Source organism: Centruroides sculpturatus, unplaced genomic scaffold, assembly GCF_000671375.1.
Source record: "Centruroides sculpturatus isolate CEXI.00-Female unplaced genomic scaffold, Cexi_2.0 scaffold219, whole genome shotgun sequence".
NCBI lineage: Eukaryota > Metazoa > Arthropoda > Arachnida > Scorpiones > Buthidae > Centruroides > Centruroides sculpturatus.
Window position 1 is genome coordinate 91,155 of NW_019384506.1, and position 24,863 is coordinate 116,017.

At 35.0% G+C, this 24,863-nt stretch overlaps 1 protein-coding gene across 1 annotated transcript; it reads left to right on the forward strand.

The window, feature by feature from the left end:
* LOC111622206 lies at positions 1-1,798 on the forward strand. Its single transcript, XM_023364559.1, has 2 exons — positions 1-274; positions 524-1,798. The coding sequence occupies exons 1-2, from the start codon at positions 72-74 to the stop codon at positions 1,554-1,556; spliced, it is 1,236 nt and encodes a 411-aa protein (XP_023220327.1). The 5' UTR covers positions 1-71; the 3' UTR covers positions 1,557-1,798.
* Positions 1,799-24,863: the final 23,065 nt, after the last annotated feature.

Consider the following 24,863-nt stretch of genomic DNA (forward strand, 5'->3'; position numbering starts at 1 on the left):
GAATCAAATTTCCACTGTCTTCCTGTTTATTTCTTCAAAATTTACATTAGTGTAATTTAGTAGAAAGGAAAATGCCAAATATACAAGGCCAGGAAGTATTCAATTCAGACGAAGTGACTATATTCAACGACAATGGAGAATCGATGGTGGTGTCGCGAACCTCCTTGATAAAGAAGAGCGGATTACTAAAATATTCCGTAGCGGTGTGTTCGAACGAAAGAAAGTTCATTGTGAAGTTACCTGTGACACTGAAAATGCTACAACAATTTGCCAGGTTTGTACAAATGTATTCCGCGAAAGTTACAGTAGACCCCCTATAACACTGTTGATTATTCCGTTTCATATGAATTCCATGTTGTACGAGTCACTTAGATTTTACAAATACGTGTGCCGGGATGTGAACGCCTCACCTATTTGTAAAATCTAAGTGACTCGTACAACACGGAATTATCTACAGTGTTATAGGGGGTGTCTACTGTATTTATTTTCGGGAAGCCATTACATGTTCTGTCGTTTGTTTCAGCTTTTTGGAAAAGAAAGTCGTTAAGTTTACTTCTGCGGATAACGGATTCGAAATGTACTTATTCGCCAAACGTTACTTTATTAGCAGACTAGAAGAAATGTGCCTGAATTATTTTAAAGGGTCGATTTCTACCGGAAACGTCTGTCGTATTCACGATTTAGCCTGCGGGCGAGACGAAAAACAATTGCAATACGAATGTTACCCTCAATTTAGTTTCTCCGATAAAAATATATTCCGTACAGACGATTTCAAATCGTGCCAAGACAATACTATTTACAAGTTACTGACCTGCCCCATTTACTCCGAATTAAAGGAATTCGATTTGTATATGGGACTTCGAACGTGGATGGAAAAAACATATCTTAAATTGAAGAAAACGAATGATATTATATCGAGGAGAGACATTATAAAACCTTTTCTGCCATTGATCAGATTTTTCGCTATAAAACCGGAATTCTTAAAACACATCGTGGAAAACTGTGAGAAAGCCGAGATTTTAACGGAAGAAGAAGTTCGATCGATAAGAGAATTTCTCACTGGAAAAAATGTAGCCCACCTCCCGGTAACGATTTCTGCTAATGTTCAATCGCGAGAATCTTATCGCTTGTTTACTGCCACCAACTTTGTCAGAAAAGAAACAATAAAATGGACGAATGGAGACTTCCAGTTTATGGCCGATATGTGGGTGCCTAAAATCTGTACTGTGAATGCCATCGAACTACCAATAACCCATTTTAATTCTAAAGGGATAAAGGTTTTGTTCGGTACGAAGTCGACTTATTCGCACGATTTTCTATACGAGAGGGGCCTCTGCGATAAAGAAGGAATTGTGCGTTTAAAAAACGTGAAATTATTACCCGCCCGTAGCTTTCACATATTTACTGTTAAAGTTCCGAGAGAGGAAATTCGTTCCAATATCATACTGTTTATGGAACATGCCTACGGATACGTTCAGATATACGATTTTTCATACTCGGCTATGAGAAGTGAAGAAGGAACGATATTTCAGTGTAGACTTTACTTCGTTTTCTAAAAATATCTTTAATGTTGTCTCCTATAGGATACTCGAAGTGTTTTTAGCTGTAAAGTTTTTATAATTTGTACCCAATTTTATGTTTGTTTTATTTATTTACAACCTCTTCTAATTATTTAATTTATAATGTGTTTTAATCTTTACTGCGACAAAAGAATATTTGATAATAAATGTCATTGAATTAAAACACGTAACTGTATACAAATCTGTTCCTTTCGATACAGGGTAGGACAACCGTTTCTCGTATTAGAGACAGCCGTCAGCCGTCTCATATTGTATGAGACGGTACTCGACACATCAGGTAAGATCGCCCTGGGTACGCTCGTAGAGAGAAACCAGTGGGTCCAGAAAGCTCAAATTTTAAACGTAAACCATTCTCGTTGTCAGTGAGGTCCTGGCAAAACTTCCGGGTCTATAGGTCAAAGTTCGCGGGGGTTTTCCCACGGAGCCATTTCGCTAAATTATATGATAATAGGCCTACATATAAATGGATTATGTATGTTAATGCTCGAACAGTTTGTAAATATCTATCCTTTCCAAATGTTTCAGCCCTGGCATTTCTATCACACGGTGTGGTAGTCACCTACGAGTATGTTCCGTCTATAACAGTGTTTCTCAACCTGTAACGAATCGTCGCCTCTCAATAAAACCGTTACGTAGTATCTCCCCCTTCACTTCAAAACTCCGATGCCGAGGGCCAAAGCTAACGCCAAATTCGTACTGCATCGAATAGACTAGTGAGTAGTATAATGTTATTTGTTTAATTATTGTACGATATAACAAATAAAATATATAATTATTCTTAATATAATGTTTTACTATATCGCCCAGAAAATTGTTTTTCGCCCCCCAAAATATAAATTGTTATTAGTCGCCCCCTCAACATGGAAAAACGCCCACACGAGGGCAATATCGCCCCCGTTAAGAAATACTGGTCTATAAGGAGTTATCATTTTATAGACAGAAACGTTTACGTAAACTTTATAAGGGAATTTATATACGTAATGTAGTTATATATCGCGTAATTTTCATTTTCTGATCTGTATATAATTCTTAATAATTCGAACGATAAGTACAGTGGTCGTGTCCTTTATTGTCCAAACCGTGATAGATTAAACAGTGAGAGAAAAATGTGGTAAAATTACACCTTAATTTTTGTTTTAACGGACACACATTCGATAGTAATTTCCGAAACACATAGAATTATTTTTTGCCAATCGATACGAAAAGCGCTATTAACAGCAAAATCACATGGCTACTACTCGACTCTTCGACGTTCCAACCGCCATTGCATAAGGTCATCGCAATCGAATAATCAGAATGCATTGACAGAGGAAACGTCTGAAGAAATCTCCTCTCGTGTGTTGAAAATACCCGAAGTTCTACTATACATATTTAAATATTTAGACGATCGGGACAGTGTGGCCAACTGTGTACTTTACGAAAAGACGTTACCGAAGTCATTCTGTATAAGAAAATAGCAATCTTTCGTAAGGTAATTAAGTATTTAATTTGTATACATCTAATTATTATTACATTTTTTACTCTATATACTGTACTAGCTTGATTAATTTTAATTATAGCAATAAAATTAATTACAGTACATGCCTAGTTTACAAAAAATTCGAATGCAATTCCAAGAAAATGGTACAAGATATATGTTCCATATATTATATTGAAAGTTTATTAGAATAGCGATCATTCTACATATTTGCATGAAAATATGAGCATTGAATAATGCGCACACATTTTATAATGTATTCAAACACGCATAGGCGATTTAGATTGCAATTTAAAGTGTTTATTTGTACATGAATACAGGAACCACTCGATACAGTAAATAACGTTGTTAATTTTTTGCTAGTCATCACGCTTATAATTAATTCCAATAGTAAATTTTCATTAAAAGTAAATTGTAGATTACAAAACTATTAGTTTTCCCTTCTCGAAAAAAGCTATTTTTTTTAATATATTACAAGGAATATGCCGCTAAAACCATTTTAAACTGTTTGACGAAATTTAAGTATTTTTGCACGCCTCAATCAAGTATTAAATTTGTACTCTGAAGCTTTATTTTTAAAATCGGTTAAATAATTATCCACCATTCTTACCAACACATCAGACATAGTTACACGAGTTTGATAACCACAATGCTAACAATTGATATTTCGTGCAATTTCACACTAATAGAAATCACATACTATAAATCACTTTATTCCAAAAAGATGTGCATAAGGCTTCACCAGACTGCAATAAGGATTCATAACCCACGAACAGACAAAATAAAAAGTAACAGCTCACAATTAATACATGTTAAAGTTGCTATATTTATTGTCTTTTTTCTATTTTAACTATTCAAAAATTTGAACAATAAACATACTTTTGGTGTGATAAAATATACGAATGGAAAGAACTTTTGTTTAATTGATTCGTCATTTTTTTAAACAGAAAATACCAATTTCAATAATGAACACCTTAGCGGACGATTCTGAAAAACTACGTTCTTTCGTCTTATGTAGTAAGAACTTTCAGTGCTTATGGTTTTGTATGGAACCGTTTAATGTTTGCCATTGTGCGAAATCATATTTTCCCAGACTCTTAAGTACACCGACAGAAGATGAATTATTCCGTGCACGTGTCTTCGTCCATAAAAATAAGGACAGTAAGTACTTGCATTTTTCTCAATTGTCGCTTTTATGACGACCAGTATTCGTGTTTAACCATTTATTCGAATATAGAAGAAAACGTCCAACTACTACTGAATGTTCACTCACCAATAGAAGACGAAACCGAAATAAATATTGCCACGTTTCCATCAGTTCCGGGCTTCGATATTCGTCATTTTTCATTTACATCCGAAGAAAGCCTTAGAATCGATCGAGAAAAAATGCAGTACGTATCGAAGCTACTGAAGAGAAACTGAAGAGCGTCATCGGACTTAACGATTGTGGGATCGATTTCCATGACGATGGGAATGGTGCATACGTTGGTTACTCGCTTAAAAATCTTATAGAAAGGGGCATTGCTTTCTATGGTGAGAGAGTTCGGGCAGTTTCTTTACGTATCGAATGCTATTATTATAGTGTCAAAGAAAAGTTAGACAAAATAAAACGTTTGAAACCGAAAATGGTGCAAGAGAGATGTTTCGCATTCATTTTTTCTAGCATATGGAAGAAAAGTAGTCTATAAATGCAATACTGGAAGCGTTGAAAGCAGAATTTCCTTTCGTTACCTTTGTTGTTCATCACTATTTTTCGGCATTTGTAGTGTGGAATCCACCCGAAATTTACAATTTGGATTGTGAGGAATATTTACCGCTTAGAGAATTTGCACGTGTAGTTTTTGTACGGTACGAATTAAAATGTAGTGATAAAACGCAATATTTTTCGTCTGGAAGCAAATTAAATCGTGTTGCAACATTGTACATTCTTTTGTATTGGACTAAATTATGTTTTAACATTTGTTCAATATTGTATTGAAGTGTTCGTGACGGGGTGAATACTTTTGAGAAGATCTGAGAAATTATGTGAATGTCGTTCTAAAGAGCAAATTTAGTTTAAAAATAATAAATTTGAGCGAGTAAATTGTCAAGTTAAATAACACTGTAGTTATTTTATTAATTTTATGTTCTGACGTTGTAATGTTAAAATTGGCCTCTATTCTTAGTCCTATTTTTGTACTTGGTGTGAATGTTAAATATATTTTGGTTAATTACGAAATTATACTACTAAATCAGAAGGTAAATAAATAGTGTCGTGTACAATTTTAGATCCTTTTATTTAACGATTCAAATAGAAAAATAGGAAAGAAATTTGATTTCTGCTATGATCATTCTTAATTAATATTTTATAAATCTGTAAAAAAACATATTTAAATATCGTAATATTGTGACTAATTGTATTCCTAAAGTTTTTGAATTCACCAATCAGTAAAAACGTTTCTTCTCCAGAGTCGAAAAGTTGTTTTTGTAAATGTAATTTTTGTTTCCTTGTATTTAATTAGTACTAATTTTATTCAATTTCTTTGAGTTATTATTTAATTAATAACAATAATTACTAACATAAAAGAAGAGNTTTTTCTCCAGAGTCGAAAAGTTGTTTTTGTAAATGTAATTTTTGTTTCCTTGTATTTAATTAGTACTAATTTTATTCAATTTCTTTGAGTTATTATTTAATTAATAACAATAAATACTAGCATAAAAGAAGTGTGAGCGTGCAGCGCAGTTATGAGTCTGATGATATTTACGTAGATAATCTGAAAGTGGAATGTGAGGCTCTATATATAACATTTTTTATTTGACGATATAAAATATATAAATACAAAAATTACTAATATAAAAGCCGTCGTTTGTGTGTGAATTAATGTGATATCGACTACTCTTTGGTAGATGGTGACACTATCTACCAAAGAGTGGTCGATAGTATTACAGTCGACGCCCTATAACACTGTTGATTTTTCCGTTTTATATGAATTCCATGTTGTACGAGTCACTTAGATTTTACATCTAAGTGACTCGTACAACATTAGATTTTACGTGTACCCGGCTGTGAACAGCTCACGTATTTGTAAAATCTAAGTGACTCGTACAACATGGAATTCATATAAAACGGAAAAACCAACAGTGTTATAGGGGCGTCGACTGTATTATATCGAGTGGTCACTGTATGAAGACTCTGCTGTATTTACGTACAAATTGCACTCTAAACGGCTTATGCGTGTAAGAATAGATCGTTGAATAAAACGCACATACTGTAGAGTATCGAGCATTCTGTATGTTTACATTTCATACATTCTCATGTAAAATTATTTAATACCGAACGTCTGCCATTTTATTCCTTAAAGGGCGAAAGGGAAGAGCTTCTGCCGTTTATAACCAATGCGGTGGATGGAAACCCGGTAAAAGCGTTTTCTCCCCTGACTATTTTATTTATTTTCTAAAATATGCATGTTTACTCTGCGATTAGTTCGGTCATATCTTAGTAAGAAAAGAAATATTCAAATCCTCGTCATCCTTTAATACGAAGGAAAGCTTTTAATTAAAATATTTTCGCATTAGCTTTCCGCTAAGTACACATAATCATCGTAAGATGGACGAATCGATATATTAAGTCTGGTAATCTTTCGCCAATTAAAATATCGTCAATATAAATCAAATAGTTTTTAATATACGATGCAATCGACTTTCATACTCAATTAGTTATTAGCACGCAATGTTTGTACTAATATCGACAGATACGCTTCTTTTAGATCGAACAGAATCAATACGTAATTAGTTTTCTAATTGCTGCGCTTGGATGAAATTCTCTACTGCTCAGACTTATAAATTAGTTGTCATTCGTGTACGTCTGCCGTCCGAACAAACGTATGTCGGTGTTTAAACATCAGTATTAGCTCCTAAGCATTCTTTACTTCCATTACAGTCGATAATGGATTCGCATGTAAATGCCGGGTGTCCGGTTTGTCAGATCGACTTTGTTCTTCGAGCGGCCAAAGTCTTCGCCACGAATATAATTATGGACTGCAACTGCCGGAAAAACGAAAGAAAACCGAAATTTCGTTTCTTCCTGGACAAAGCTTACGGGTGTTACGAAAATATGGTAGAACTTTTCTTGTGGACTATAACAATTCGACAGTTTCTGGAAACCTTTTTCGAAGGCGTAACCTGCAGTGAGTGGGTATACATTTACGGAACCGTCAATAGTTTTATCAGATTGATATATTCAATTGTTTATGTGTCTTGTGCCGTTCTTTTCGGCATATTTAAAAGAAGAAAACTGTACTTCGAATACAAGAAAAGCTCTTACGAAGAAGAAACCTCCTTAAACAAATACTTCGAAGAACTTTCATTAATTTTACTTATAGTCTACTTCCTTGTCACGCTTGGTATAAGTGTAGTATTTGATATATTCGGTTTTCCAATCACGAGAGAAAAGAAATCTCCCGAGGAAGCGGCATTTTGCGTCGTTTTAATAAATGTTACTTTCATATATTGCTTCGCTGTTATTTTCCTTTCCGTCTTGCAAGGTATCGTCGTTGGATTTATAATGTTCGAAAGATTAAAAACTCTGTCAACAACGATGAAGAGTTTCCAGGCCGAACACAGTCGTTTGGAGATCTTCTTAAACAGTTGCGTAGAAAAGCACACGGAAATTTTGGACTGTTTGGTACAGGTGAACGAGGTGTGCGAATACGTCTTTCCTCTGATCTACGCTGTGGCTCTCTACGTCAATTGTTTTTTCATTTACGTGGTGGCATTCATCGACATAAACTTGCTTCTGACAATCGTCATTTCGGCTTTATGTTTAGCTTTATTTTTAGTGACTTTTCTACTTTCCTTTGCTTTATCCCGTTTAACAACTGAGGTAAGCACTATCTTCATTTACGTAATAAAAATAGGAAATAAATAAATACGTTTCTCGTGTGGATAATTTTCATTTATAAATTATTGATTGTCATTCGAATTAAAAGGCTATGGCGCATTTCTTTTACGATTTATTATTTTGTTTTTTAGAATTCGCATTACAAATAATCGAATGAGGTAAACTTACAATACGAAAACAGTAATAAAGAGCAAAATTTCATTATTATAATACTGTATACTAAAAGACAGAATAATGCAGAGTTTAAAAATAAATAAAGAATAATAGAATATTAATCAAAATAATTTTAATTTATTTTCTTTTCAGTTGTACAATAACTTCATAGAAATCAGAAGATTTTCTTCTGTCCACATGAAAATTGAAAGCAAACTGAAGGTTGACACCGCTTAAATATTTAAAAGGCGAATTTAATAATTAATTAATTGTAATCTATTATGATTAATAAACTTATCTGATTAGTTTCTAGATTTCATGAAGAGATTCGGAAAGACCCCGATCGGCCTTTCTGTCGGAGGATTCTTCTTCATCAAGAAAAACTTTGTCATGAGAGTGAGTACCTCTTTCTGGTGTATTTCGTTAGACTTGAGTTTAGTTTCTCATTGACCATGTGTGCCATGCGTTAGATACCCATTAAGATTTTTTTTCAAGCACAAAAATTTATTTAAACACATTTAAATTTTAAATCTCAGTTCTAGCATGTGAGCTTCACATTCTGTGTTCTTGTAATTATAAACACTGGCTCGAATAAAAGACTTTTTTATTTTACAGATGTTAAGTGGCTTTTATTCTATTTTGTCAACGTTACTGAAGCTCGGCAACGAGAAGAAAAGTGGATGCATCTCGACAGAAAACAACAAAACCGACTCCTTCGGCATATTGTCAGTTTTGGATAATTTTTAATTTCCTCTTCTATAAAGTTCCCATTGTTAGAAACGAACCGATTTCGTAGAGAAACCGCACCGATGTCTGTCACTACACTTATTTTTTCCCACCGAAAAGAAGTTAAGAAAGTTAAATCGGAAGGTTTCTATCCGGATTAGGAGGAAGTATTTTGAGAATGGCTCCTTGATAATATACAAGAGTTTGTAAATGAGATTAGTTCTATATCATTGTTTACCACATAATTCCCTAGTGAAGAATAGCGCAACTGAAATAAAACTCGCATTTGATGCATCGCCTGAGCAAAAGAGATTTCTTAGTTTTAAGAAATGTCTCGAAAAAACAGATTAATTCTTGTCGAATTGATTCCTACGTCGCGTATCTCAGTAGGGTCAGACTTAATGGCGATTTTACTCGTTATTACCAGTTACAATTTTTTTATAATAAAACCCATCCCTACTCTAAAAATTAAGCTTTCTTCCATGTTATAATAGTTAAAAATATAGAAAGATTTTTAATAAAATATAAGAAGAGATGGTGTTTCTAAATGTTGCCGGGAAAGTTAAGCAACTCGTTGCTGGACTTTTTGTCCCGCTGTTTTGAAGCCTTCTAATGCCAGACATGCCAGCATGATACAAAGTCTTCGTGTTCGACTGACGGAAGTTGAGAAAGGCCGCATCGTTTGGCCAAGGGAAGCGATATGGCCTTTTCGCCGAATTGTTTTGCATCTGATTGTGAAGATATGTTGGGAGAGTGAATACGTAAAGGGCCACATATATGCGGGCAGAGTCTGAACACTCCAGACATAAAACGGATGAGGAGAGATAATGACACAATCACGAACAGTTGTGGCGGCGTCTTTGTCCATTATCCAGAGGGATGGAAGCCTGGTCACAGAACCTGTTTTCTTGCACCATCAACACCATAAAAAATAAGAGCTATGACAGAGAAACGTTGACTGTACGAACTGGCAGCACGTTGTCTTTATCGACAAATCGACGTTTCTATATTGTTGTCGGGCTGCAATTTTTTCTATTAGTTCCAGAAGATTCTACCATTGCTCCATTTAAGTCGAATTCTACTCAAATGTACTTAATTTACCAGAATCATCGAACATTCTAACTTTAACAAAATTGATTCTACCTCGTCTCTGTGGGGATAAACGAAAGGCTACAGACAAAATGCAAAATAATCTGGCGAGATCTGTCTATACTGTATAGAAAGACCGACGCGAAAACCCCGAATTTCTGTCAAAAAATCTAAATTTTTAACATTAAACCGAGTCGCCACGCTACAATAAAATTTCGACGAATGTCTTCTGTTTTGTTCGAATGCGACTCGGTTAATTGTTTCGAGTATTTTCTGAGTTTTGCTCTAGTTGCACCGATTATTTGGGTAAGTTTAGTCCCTGATCATTCTAGATTTAAGTATTTTTATGGAATTAGTCGATCGGGTCGGGCAGGAACTACACGCGCACCTTTCTGTCGCGTATTATATTGTTCGGTGGTTCATTAAGTGTGTGTTCAATTCGGTGAAATTAGTTAAGTCGGTATCCTTTGTAACCTGCATCAACCTTTCGAGTAAATAAACTTATTGTATCTTTGGTTTATTTAATTGCGTTTTGTTTGTCTACTTCTCGCCCGTTGATCTAACAACACTAACTCCAACCAAATTCCTTTTTAATTAATTTATAAAAATGTTTGCTCTGAGCTCCATTTGGAGTTTGTGTAATGCAAAAATGCATTAAAATATAATATTAAAAATGCATGTAAATATAGAAAATTTTAACAAGTATCTCTAAATTTCTTCTCTAATTTTGCATATCAGAACTAAATAAATCTATCCTCTACATCATATCTTTTTTTGTAAATTTGGGAGTGCTTCAAATATGACGTTAAAACGGTTTTATGTCGTTACAAGTGAGGTTTTTTTAACATTATCTAGTATAGTAAAATCGTAGGACCGATAAAAATTTGACGTTATATAGGGTTGTCGTTACATTCGATGACATTATAATCGTGTTAAACTGTATATTGTTTGTGCAAAATAAAAAATAATTTTGGACGATACAATAGCCACGACTTTTTTATTTCGTATAAGGTAAGTTTGACTTCGTCACTAGAGGGCAGAATACAAAACAAAAGGCAAAATTCGTGTCAGACACAGGAATCTATCGATCGCCAAAAAACAACTAAAGTTAGCGTTTGACATGAAAGTATGCAGCGCCATCTCCCATCGCTAGCAATAACTAAACTCGATTAATAAAAAAATCGGATACGAGAAAATAAGAAGCACCGTTGATCCATACGTTCCAGAAAATTTAATAAATTAATTTTCAAGTACAAAACGGAAGGGGAGATAGAAAAAAGTTCAAGCTAGGTACTTATAGAAGTTTCCAAGCAATACTGTCGGCCGGTAGCGGTAGCATGTTCCTGTAATCCAGACACTTGGAGGCCAGAACTGGTGAACGGTTTGAGGACGGGAGAAAACCTTCACGTTCACCTATGTCGAGTGGATGTTCGCGACTATGAGCGACGTCGACATGGCGGCCCTCGGGGAGCCCAGGGTAACCAGGTTGTCTAAGGAGGAGCAAACCAGCCCAGGGTGCAAGCGCAGCAGGCAAAAGCTCCCACGTCGTGCAGTAGTGGAATTCACAACCTATTCACAAATGCAGTAGCATTTGTGAATAGGTGGCGTGTTGGTACCATTCCAATATAGTTGGACTTAGTTCTGCACTTTTTTTTTCTTGTAACTTCGTATTCATTTTTTTCCATATACTGTATATAATAAATTAATTTCATTTAACTTCTTCCCTGTCTCGACAGATGGCGCTATGAGAATAATCGATCGCGCCATATTCGTTTTCGAAAGACAAATCAATATTTAACTTTTAGATAAAATAGATTCGTACAAACCTAGCAAATTGTTTCGGCATTTTCAACGTCGCAGGTAATCTGAGAATAAACTTTCGTTCACTAATAGACATCTTTGTGGAGTTTTTCAGATGTCCTCTCTTTTCTATCAAGGACGATCCCGACACCGCGACACATTCTCCATTGTGGTTAACTATAGTCACTTTTTCCGGGTCAAATCTTTCTCGATCTTCTGACATTTTCCTTCGTCCTAACTATGAATATAATTTTTTTTCGTGTCCAATTTCAATGCAAGTCTTCGTTATGTTTCGGGAAGTCACAAAATAATTGTTGTAAGTAGAATAATTCGCATATTTCCCCGATAGATTGTTTTCTGCCCAAGTATTTACAAAATATACTGTCGAAGTCGGTTATAACGAGCATTGGAGGAGCGGCACGGTTTCCTCGTTATAACTGTTACTCGTTATATTCGTGTTGGTTATAAATGAGTTCGACAGTAGTTTATTTTTTTAACATTAACTGATTTCTAGGGAAGCGAAGTAAACGGTTATTGCGAATCATTTCTCTAAACTGAAGTTCTGTACGTATATAATATATACACACCCGAATCCAGGAAAAAGTTGGCAGAAAAGTCATAAAATAAACACTACAAACACACATAGGCTTACACATATAAACAGATCCACCCAGAACTCGTATGGAGTCTGTTTATATTATTAATTAATTATTACAAAACAGCTTCATTCTAGGGTAAATACGAGTTATATTTAAATATAAAGAATTTTAAATGGTAATAAGGAGAGTAAAATCTTTATGAAGTTCAACTCCACTGGAGATACAACGGGTAACTTCTATTTTCTCACCCTCTCGACCTTTCACCGCCAAATTTTACGTCATCGATTCCCTAATGCCCAATTTTCCCGCAAAATTTCAGAAATTTTCGACAAAAGGCGTGGGAATTGTTGAGCTTCGAAGTGGATGAACGAAATTGCGTCCCCCCAGGCAATGATGTTGCTTCGTTATTTCTACGAAATTACAATTCATATATTGTTCAATATAATTAATACTTTAAATAAGACGGATCTAAATTATGCTAATTAATGCATAGAATATAATGAAAATATTAATATTTAATTCTTTAATTCGCATAAATGCCAACACGCCATTAAAAACGAATTGTTTTTGCCTTTTATTTCGACGTTTGTTTTTTTAAACCACGCAATATACTTTTAGTTAAAGTAATAATACAATAATACGATAGAAACAACAGGACCCGTATCAAACAGGACCCCCAGGCCGTGTTAAGTTAGAATTCTGAGTGGCTTAGTGGGTGGAGCTAAGAATGTTCTAAGCATCATTGAACGATTATTCTTAGACAACAGGGCAAAATGGTGGACGAAGTTAAAAATTATGATCGCAAAAATTGTCGCAAACGAACTGGTCAAGGAGGATGAAGTAACCAATACAATTATTCAAATGGAAATTGCGTCAGATCGTGATGAAATTAATAAAGCAATTATTAACTGTAATAAAACAATGAAACAATGCGTATATTACGTAACAAAGCGGGTAATGGCACAGAATGAAAAATCTCTGTCTGTTTAAAAACATTGGCGCCAGTATCTAAAATAATTTGCATACGTTAATTAACAACCGGAACAATAGCAAACATTGGCCAAATCCAATTATTTGTTTATTTGTTTGACTCGAGGATGTAATGCAGTGTATGTACGTTCTCATGATGAACCTGGTGTACCAAATTTCAACTTTCAACTTCTAACCGTTTGAGCTCTGCGCTTATTATTATTATTATTATTATCAACGCATCTCGATTAAATATATACAGTCGACCCCCTATAAGACAGTAGATACGTTCCATTCTTTACGAATCCGATTTCTTACGAGTCCTTCCAATTACAGCCCGACACGTGTCAAGTTTACAGACTACGGCTTGTTTGAAAGGTTTTCTTCCATAAAATTAATCGATTCTAGACTAATCCGACTCAACATTTCCAAAATACGTATATTTTTTGGAAATAATCCGTATAAACTACGCTATAAACAAAAAATTGTAGAATTACTTACCGAGTGTGCACCATTCGACATCGCCATTGCTCAAGCTTGTTTTCGTCGCGGAACAACTCAGCGAACCGCGGCCGCGATTTCTGATGTTATTTTTCTGCGAAAACTTCGTTGAACTTTGGAGACATCATTAATATAAATAATTTTTATGGCCGTTGAATAAGAAATGTTTCTTTCACAAGAAATGTATAAAATTACAGTGCTGTATTAGACTTACGGTACCTAATTTACATACTGTACAGACGATAGTTCGCCTAAACTCTCTGTAGCGTAGCGCCAGGCTGCGGAAAATATATATATATAATTATAATAAAGTTACAATAAATTAAGTTAATATATAATTATATATACAATACCTAATTTATATATAATTAATACATAATTATATGTACAGTACCTAATTTATATATAATTTATATATAATACTGTACAGACGATAGTAATCTCTCCGTAGCGTGGCGCTTGACGGTGCGGAAAGTAGTTAGTCTGCCCGATGACGTTTTACGTAATTATATAAGTTTTTTTACCGTGTTTTACGGATACCGTCGCAATTTTTTCGCTGTCCTATAGGAATTGTAATTATAGGAAACCGTTTTATAGGGGTCTACTGTACTGTATACTGGTATATATTATATTCTGTTACCTACAAATCTTACTAGCTTTTCAACTCATTTCTATTAATTCAACGAGAGTCTGATAAATGATCTGTGACTTATCTAAGCAATAATATACAAGATTTATTGATAAATTTGATAGGAAATGTAATTTTAAGCAAAATCGTCGAAATAACAAAAGTCGCTAAATATTTTTCGATAATCGCCGATTGTACCCCAGACGTAAGTCATATCGAACAGCTCTCGTTAACGATAAGACTTGTCACTCGTAATTCCATTCAGAATTAATATGAAATCGAAGAATTCTTTATTTGTTATTTTGATACTTGTGATTCAACCGGAGAAGGTTTGACAGAAATTATTCTGACACATGTGGAAAAGTTAGGTTTCGAGTTAAAGTGGCTTAGAGGACAAGGCTATGACAACGGAGCTAATGCGAAAGGACTAAGAAAGGGTGTACAGTACAAAATAGAATACTGTACTCGAAAAATATCCAAGGGAGTTTTATGTGCCCTGCGCGTTTCATTCTTTATACCTAGTTGCGAATGATGCGGGTCTTCTTCTACAGAAACAATAACTTTTTTTCTATTGTACAAGAACTTACACTTTTTTCTGCTTCTACAAAGCGTTGGGAAGTGCTAAAAAAATATGTTTCACAATTAACTCTAAAACCATTGAGCGCTACTCAATGGGTGGTCAAGCGGCGATTTCAACTTGCGAAATCTATAATGCGTTATTCCAAATAATAGAAGATGTCAACAGAGATGCAGAAACTAAAGTTAAAGCGAGAGGATTAGCAAAAAATATTAAAAATTACAAGTTTATATGCGGTGTAATTCTTTGGCACGACATTTTATATATATATATATATAAATAGACGTGTGTGTCCCTATATTTCACTTTTCCACCAAAACTACACATCGCACGTGAATGGTGTTTGTATGTGGTAGTAGCCCCAAGTCTCCATTCGTGCATAGGGGTGGTTGCGTCGCGATAGCTATAACGGTGCGGGAGATATGAGGCTGAAAGTGGTTGAAAGTGGCTTTCTATTTCGAATGTTTTGTTCGAATTTAATTCGAACATTGGTTCGATTATAGAACGATTGTAAACGTTCCAGAAACGTTGAAAATAGTTTATTTGACTGGACGTGAAAGTTCTCTAATTAGTCTGGAAACAGGGGACCTAATTTATGCATTCTGTGAAAACGGGTAAGATTAGCTATAATGTAATTATCTTAATCTTCACTATTGTTACTTTTTGCCCAGAGAAGCGAGTCCTTGCAGCTAGATTCTAGATTACTTAGAAAAACAGTCTTTTATATATATATAAAAAGTATATTACATTCAAATAAAAACCCAGCGAAGCGGGTCCTTGCAGCTAGTTTAAAATAAATTTAGTCTCGAAGCTATTGCAATCTGTAACTATAAATTTGTCAGATTGTGTAAGGATGCTATCAGAAATCATACAAAAAGTGAAAAGTTACAGACAATCGGGATACGATCCGATGAAAATTGCTGCTGATGTGATTGCGAAGAATTTCGAATGCGATACGGAATTTCTTGCCGAAACCGAAGTTAGAGCCAGAAGGAAAAAGCGTCAATTTTATTAACACTCCCTGCCTCTGTAGCTAGCGGAAAAAGAAGTTTCTCCAAATTAAAATTAATATAACACTACTGAAGAAGTTCAATACGCCAAACGAAACTTTGAAATCTATCATTTATTTCTATTGAATCTACATTAGCTGCCACTCTAAACTACACGTCCCTAATTAACGAATTTGCTACAGTTAAAATTAGAAGTGTAAAAAGTGTAGTAGATTGCTGTAGTTGATAGTCGATATCAATATTTTATAATAGTTTATATTTTCAAAATAAAAATAGTATTCGTACATTTTGTGCACTTAAAAATAAACACAATCGAAGATTATTCTAAAAAAAAATTATTTAAGCGGCGGCATTTCGAAGACTCGCATCATACTGAAAAAAATCTACCACACGGCCCTGGGTGCAGTGGAAACCATCGGTGCGGTTTCTCTACGAAATCGGTTCGTTTCTGACGATGGGAACTTTATAGAAGAGGAAATTAAAAATTATCCAAAACTGACAATATGCCGAAGGAATCGGTTTTGTTGCTTTCTGTCGAGATGCATCCACTTTCTTTCTCGTTGCCGAGCTTCAGTAACGTTGACAAAATAGAATAAAATCCACTTAACATCTGTAAAATAAGAAAGTCTTTTATTCCAGCCAGTATTTATAATTACAAGAACACGGAATGTGAAACTCAGATGCTAGAACTGAAATTTAATATTTAAATATTGTGTTCAAGCATAAAAATTTAAATAAATTATTATACTTGAACACAATATTTAAATTTTGTAAAAAATGTTAATATGTGTCTAACGCATGACACACATCGTCAGTGAAAAACTAAATTCGTGTATAACGAAATACACCAGAAAGAAGTACTCACTCTCATGACAAAGTTTTTCTTGATGAAGAAGAATCCTCCAATAGAAATACCAATCGGGGTCTTTCCGAATCTCTTCATGAAATCTAGAAACTAATCAAATAAGTTTATTAATCAAATTGTTTACGGTTAAAAAGCGAATTTGATAATTAATCGAGTATTTCGACCGATGTCAACCTTTAGTTTGCTTTCAATTTTCATGTGGATGGAAGAAAATCTTCTGATTTCTATGAAGCTATTGTACAACTGAAAAAGAAATGAAAATTAATTTAATTTATATTCTTTTAACTATTTTTTAGAATAAGTTCGCGTTAAACTCTGCATTGTAAAATATATTATATGAGCGATTAAAAACGGTATTCATTCAGATACAACACGAAAATAAAAAAACTTCAGCAACGAGTTCCTTAATTTCTCCGGCAAAATTTAAAACAGTCTGTGTGGTGCAACCGTAAAATAAAATATCCTACCAGATGACTCTATAAATGCTGTTTTAATAGAGAGAGTAGCCATAAAAGGTGCGATTTTCTATTTGAACTTATATGTTAGTTATATTATGGTTTGGAATTGCATAAAATTTTACACGTCCCACGCAATTAAATAAGAAATAGCATAAATTGCTTAAATTAAATTTTAAATTAGGTCTTTTTGCTCTATGACACTAAATGTTACTTCACACGTTAGCGAAATGACAAAATTTGCCGGAAACCACGTCGTGTCTGACGTGTAATTCGCTCTGTTTTTCGCTTTCGCCAGCGAATTGGGCTCAGTGCGCACTAAGCTTAAGTGGGGCTCTTCTTTACGAAGCCTGTTACGAATTCGGCAAGCTCTTTAACGGGCCAGGAAGCTTTGCTTTACTTTGGCTCGTTCGTACACTCTAACCACGAAGGAAAGCTCCTCTAGTCTCGACACAGTGGGAACATTAAATTAAATAGTGGAAAAGGTAATAATTGGATACCGAGACGAAGAAGAAAGTGATGAAAAGAAAAATTGGCGTTTCGCGGTTGTTTCTAATGTAATATTTGCCATGTTGCCTGAAGAGAACAGTTATATACTGTCGAAACTACTCATGAATTAAACATATTTTTCTCTAATGCCAATATATAGTTGTTTCTCTTATCTTTTGTTATAATAATCTATTGAAAATAAACTACAACATCCACAATTCCATAAAATTTCAAAATACTTTTTGAGAATGTTAAACAGGTCAGTGCAAACATCTTTCAGGATTGGACTTGAAAGCATTATCTGGTGTTTGCAACTTTTGGCAAGAATATTATTCTCATTTCTAATACAATTGGTTGGGGACTAGACCACTACTATAAAGCAAAAACAGCAAAAACATTATTTTGTCTTCCACTATAAAATATTATAATAATGAAATTTCTGCTCATTATTAGCCTACTGTTTTCGTATTGCAAGTTTCCCTCATATTACTTGGGATGCGAGTACTAAAAAACAAAATAATAAATCGTAAAAGTAATGCGTCATAGCCATTTAATTCGAATGACGATATAGTAATTTAAAAATGAAAATTATCCACACGAGAAACGTATTTATTTATTTTCTATTTTTATTACGTAAAGGAAGATAGCGCTTACCTCAGATGTTAAACGGGACAAAGCAAAAGAAAGTAGAAAAGTCAATAAAAATAAGGCTAAACATAAAGCCGAAATGAGGATTCTCACAAGCAAGTTTATGTCGATGAATGTCACCACGTAAATGAGAAAACAATTGACGTAGAGAGCCACGGCGTAGATCAGAGGAAAGACGTATTCGCACACCTCGTTCACCTGTAGAAAACAGTCCAAAATTTCCGTGTGCTTTTCTACGCAACTGTTTAAGAAGATCTCCAAACGACTGTGTTTGGCGTGGAAATTCTTCATCGCCGTTGACAGAGTTTTTAATCTTTCGAACATTGTAAATCCAACGAGGAAACCTTGCAAGACAAAAAGAAAAATAACAGCGTAGCAATACATGAAACTAACATTCATAAAAATTACGCAAAATGCCGCTTCCTCGGGAGATTTCTTTTCTCTCGTGATTGGAAAACCAAATATATCAGTCATTACAGATATAATAATTATGGCAATGAAGTAGACTATAAGTAAAAAAAATGAAAGTGCTTCGAAGTATTTGTTTAAGGAGGTTTCTTCTTCGTAAGAGCTTTTCTTGTATTCGAAGTACAGTTTTCTTCTTTTAAATATGCCGAAAAGAACAGCACAAAACAGACAAGCAATTAAATATATCAATCTGATAAAAGTATTGTCGGTTCCGTAAACGTATACCCACTCACTGCACGTCACGCCTTCGAAAAAGATTTCCAGAAAATGTCGAATTGTTATAGTCCGCAAAAAAAGTTGTACTGTGTTTTCGTAAAACGCGTAAGCTTTGCTCAGGAAAAAACGAAATTTCCGTTTTCTTTCGTTCTTCCGGCAGTTGCAGTCCATAATTATATTCGCGGCGAAGACTTTGGCCGCTCGAAGAACAAAGTCGATCTGACAAACTGGACACCCGGCATTTACACCCGAATCCATTAGCGACTGTAATTTAACCCGACTGTAATTAGAAAAGAATTGGTTTTAAAATTTTCAATTCGCTGGAATAATATATTTTTTAAATTCTCACAAGGAGCTAATACTGATGTTTAAACACCGACAAACATTTGTTCGGATGGCAGACGTACACCAATGACAAATATTATATAAGATTGAGCAGTAGAGTATTTCATCTAAGCCTCGCACTGATTACGTATTGATTACGTATTGATTCCGTTTGATCTGAAACAAGCGTATCCATCGATATTAGTACAAACGTTGCGTGCTGATAACTAATTAAGTATGAAATTCGATTGCATTGTATATTAAAAACTAGTTGATTTATATTGACGATATTTTAATTGGCGAAACATTACCTTAAGGACTTAATTAAAATTTATATCGATTTGTCCGTCTTACGTAAAAATATTTTAATTAAAAGCTTTCCTTCGTATTGAAGGATGTCGAGGATTTGAATATTTCTACTGTTACTAAGATATAACTAAACTAGTCGCAGATTGGAAATGCATATTCTGGAAAATAAATAAAATAGAGGAGAAAACGCTGTAACCGGGTTCCCATCTACCGCATTGGCTATAAACGGCAGAAGCTCTTCCCTTTTAAGGAATAAAATAGCAGACGTTCGGTATTAAATAATTTTATTAAACAAAAGCGGAAGACGATTTCCGGTTCTACAAAAGTCGACCCTTGGGACCGCCGTTCTTCCTGTACAAAAGGCGACGCGCTGTCCGCCACGCGTCGCGCCAAAGGCGGCGGCAGGGAATTTCTCCCGCTTGCCGCTTGCCTGGCGCCAAGGCCGGCGGGGAGCCGTCGCCCACTCGACGACCGAGGAAGACGGAGGGGGCCGTCGCGGACGGAAGTCGCCCGCTCCCGGAGCCGGAAACGGAAGACGAACCGCGATTAAAAGTAGGAAAAGGAGGCCGACCGGGCAGTCCGGTCGACCCCGTCGACCCACGCGTGACATAAATTAAAACGAAAAGGTTAAAAACGAAGACTATCAGATCTTTAGACGGGGACCGACCGAAACCCGGTTAGAACAGACGCAAATTAGCCAAAAGAAAAGGGTTAGAGTGGTTATAAACTAGACGCCTGACTGTTGGGGCTCACTGCTTGCCTCCGTAAGTGGGATTCTTGAAGGTGGAGGTGGCCTGTTTGTAGATCGGATTCTCTCCCTGAAAAAGAAAGAGCGGACTCGTCATTGGGGAACCGGATACGTCCCGACCCAAAGAAGAAACGAACTCATCGTGTCCCACTTGGCTATTTGCCTCTCCTTCTCGAACTTGGCGAACTCCCTCCTGTCGTGGATGGTGGTCACAGTAGCGTACCGTAGTGGGGCGGAAAAATTATCTTTTAGGGGGCGACAAAATTTTACAATAAATAATAATAATGTCTTGTAAAAATTTGGAACAACCTAATCTATACTTGCATTGCGCCTACGATAGTGCTATCGTCCCGTCAGTTTAGGAATCGGCTCGCCGTACGGGTGAACTAGTAATTTTCTCATCCGAGGAAATCCTGCGAAACCTGTTGACTTTTTTTTTCTTGCTTGTACGATTCATTCGCGTTCATAGACACCACTAATATTCAATAGAACTATTTTAAACAGGTCGCTGCACTACCACCGAATTTTTCATTGCTTGTTCTGTGACAAAACTGAATTTGGTCTTTTAAATTGAAATGCCTAAATAAGGGGGGCCGAAATTTTTTTTCGCCCCGGGCGGCTGACACCCACGGTACGCCACTGGGTGGTCAGCAGCTTCCAGATCGTCAGTGGGGTCGGACGCACGGCCACGATTCCTTCGATCACTCCCAGAACGATGGCCAGGACGTTGACTGGCTTCGGACAATCTGAAAGAAGTTCCTCTCCGTTTAATACACCGTCGACGGCCAACGTCGTCCGGGGGGAAGCGAAATCCTTACCTTTAGTTGTCTGCACGTGGATTTTGACGTAACCGTCCGAATCGATCTCGTAGGTCAGTGTTCGGCAACGTTTTTCTACTCGCGGCACATCTATGACTCGACATGACTCAATACGGCACACTAAAATGTTATTCCCCTCAAAAACGTATGATATGATGCTATTAATAGAATTTCGTAACGCCATAAACCTATTATTACTATTATGTTGAGTTTTGTGAGTTACACTCGGTTGACACCGATGGCTGTGTACCAGAGTCAAGACATAGTAACTTCAAATCAAAACAAAAACTAAATAATGTGTCAATGTGTATCTGTATTCAGGAATTTTCTAACGATATGTGGCATGTATTCAATATAGCGGCTTTCTGTTGTGTAATGTATGTGTTTCTATTCGCTTTTAATGTTCCCAGGCTTTTGTGTACTGTGTGTGTTATGACACCTGTAGTGGAGAGAACGTCAGGTACTAGACAATAAACACCCTATCCATCGTCCACGATATCTTATTACATGGGCGAGTTCTGCGTACTCGCTGATTTTTCTCACTGCATGTATTTTGTACATTGCGAGTGTTTGGAACAGACATGACAATAATGTATGTGATTTTATTGTGTTTGTCAGTGAGTGTGATGTCTGGTCTGTTGTGGTAAATTGTTTTATCTGTGATTATGGCTGTTGTAGAACATTTTGTGCTTGTAGTTTTCCAATATTGTCTGACAGAGCCGGCCCTACCATAGGGCGAACGGAGCAGCCGCTCCAGGCGCTAAGTCTTAGGGGGTGCCTCAGTGGTAAAGAAAATTAAACGGTATGAATTACGGGCAAACAAGAGGGCGCCATAATAGGATCTCGCTCCATCCTAAAACTTTTCTCGGGCCGGCACTGTTGTCTGTTGAACGTATTTATAGTATGGTTCGTGGATGTCTAATAATTTGTGTTTGTTTACAAGCTCTAGATGTATTTGCTACTTGATTATGTCTATCTGAATTGTCTTTCTGTGGCCAAGAGGCTGCAACCAGAAGTGATGCGTTGTATGGTTTCTGGCACGATGTGACATTTTTCTCATGTGTCATTTGTGATTGTTGATCTTTGAGTATGTGTTTTCTGTAGTTTTTAGTATTTATGACCTAATCCTGTATGGCAATCACGAATCCTTCCGTCTCCACAAAGAAGCATTTTCGAGCTAATCAGCTGTTTGACGCAGTTTTGTCAACAAAATCTTGGGCCAGGTCTTAGGGATGTCTGCCACGGAGTGCCTTTCGTACCCACGATTGCTTAATGGTGTCTTGCTATTTATATGTTGTGTCGTGTCCATACGTTGCGAATGTAAATTTAATGGTGTATTATTTGAGTCTGCTGGAGTTACTGTTTTACGTAACTGTGATGTTTCTTAGTATTTGTACAAACACTCTCACAATGTCTGTATTTGTTTGTAGTGGAGGTTAACTATCTCGGTCAGGCCACGTTCACCATTTTTTTAAATGGATGGATTAAATATAAGCAAAGCACCTAAGAAGTTAGGTGGTTTGTTTTCGAAATGTCTATAAAATGTGTTTTATAAAAAGCAAATTAAAAAAAAAAAATACTAAAAATCAATAGTTTTACGAAATTTAAGTAAAAATTTAATTAAACTTGAAACGTTTACTTATCGTATTTATATATCGTTCTATATTCCACTAGAAAATCTACATAATTGCTTTTTTTAAGAATTATATTGTTTTTATAGTTAATTAAATATTGAGAACAACACATTACTGTATTACAGTAATTCTAAAATTAATTGTTCTTTATAGAAAATTTTCAAAATCAATAATANGTTCTATATTCCACTAGAAAATCTACATAATTGCTTTTTTTAAGAATTATATTGTTTTTATAGTTAATTAAATATTGAGAACAACACATTACTGTATTACAGTAATTCTAAAATTAATTGTTCTTTATAGAAAATTTTCAAAATCAATAATAAGGATGCATTGACAGAGGAGACGTTGTCAACGTCTGAAGAAATCTTCTCTCGTGTGTTGAAAATACCCGAAGTTCTACTACACATATTTAAATATTTGGACGATCGGGACAACAGTGTGGCCAAGTGTGTACTTTATGGAAAGACGTTACCGAAGACATTCTGTATAAGAAAATAGCAATCTTTCGTAAGGTAATTAAGTATTTAATTTGTATACACCTAATTATTATTACATTTTTCACTTTATATACTGAAAAGTGCAAAAGAAATGTTTCGCATTCATTTTTTTAGCATATTGAAGAAAAGTGTAAATGCAATACTGGAAGCGTTCAAAGCAGAATTTCCTTTCGTTACCTTTGTTGTTTTTCGGTATTTTCTCGCATTTCAAGTGTTGAATCTTCCTGACAAGTACAATTTCGATTATGTGGAAGGTTTTTCGCTTAACGAATTTGCAGAAATAGTTTTTGTGTGGTACGAATGAAAATGTAGCGATAAAATAAAATATTTTTCGTCTCGAAGCAAATTAAATCATACTGCAACATTGTACATTCTTTTGTATTGGACTAAATTATGTTTTAACAGAGTAAAATTATTACAAAGCTTCGTATTCAATAACAGCAGAAATTCATTAATTTGTCACCTGAATATGCCGTATTATTGGGTATTTTATACTTTTGCTGCATTCGATAAGCAATATACGATTCGAAAAGAAAACAGGGCACACACTACGGACGTTGATATACGTTTCGTACCATCGAACGCTGCAGTGTGCTTCCGATTTGTTTACGTACTCTGTTTAGGCCCAATTCGCGATGTAGAGACATTCAAAATCCGTTTACGCTGCATTCAGATTTTCCTCAAATGTTTATGAATTATTTTTAGTGACGAATTTACATATTATGAGAAACACTCTTTTTCTGTATTTAAACAGGAAAATCAAAATAATTAAAATGAGTGCCAAAATACTACATAACAAAGCGATTAACATATTTAATTCTTTAATGCGAAATGAGTTTTCTTTTGCACGTATTACGGGTAAAAACGCACAAACAGTTAAAATTCCGAGTCGTCTTATGCCAATAAATTATGATAATTGTAAAATTTATTGTGTTATGATGTTTTTAATGTACGTATTTTAATACATGATTAAATGTGTACTAATTTTCATAAATTTAGTTTAATTGCGTGTTTATATTTGTTTTACAAAAGAAAAAACAATAAAAACGTAGATTTAATTTGTGAAATTTTCTTATAGTTTATTACTTAATATATATTTAGAATAGATACAGATAGTATAGGTGTAGTTAATATTATGTTATATTGCATTTGTAGGCATTTTTATACATGATATACAGCTAAAAAGGCAAAACAAAAAGACTGTTTTTGGAACCGGGAACAAATTAATCCGTTTCATATTGTTTTTTATAAAGAAATTTGTTTTTGTTTAAGAACAAGTCAGTTTTGGGAACGAATTAAAGTTTTGTTAAATTTAAAACGAGTTTCCTTCATATTTTGTTTATACAAATATTTAATAATTTGTTTCCTTTCGATTCGATTTCTCGAAAAGTATTTATA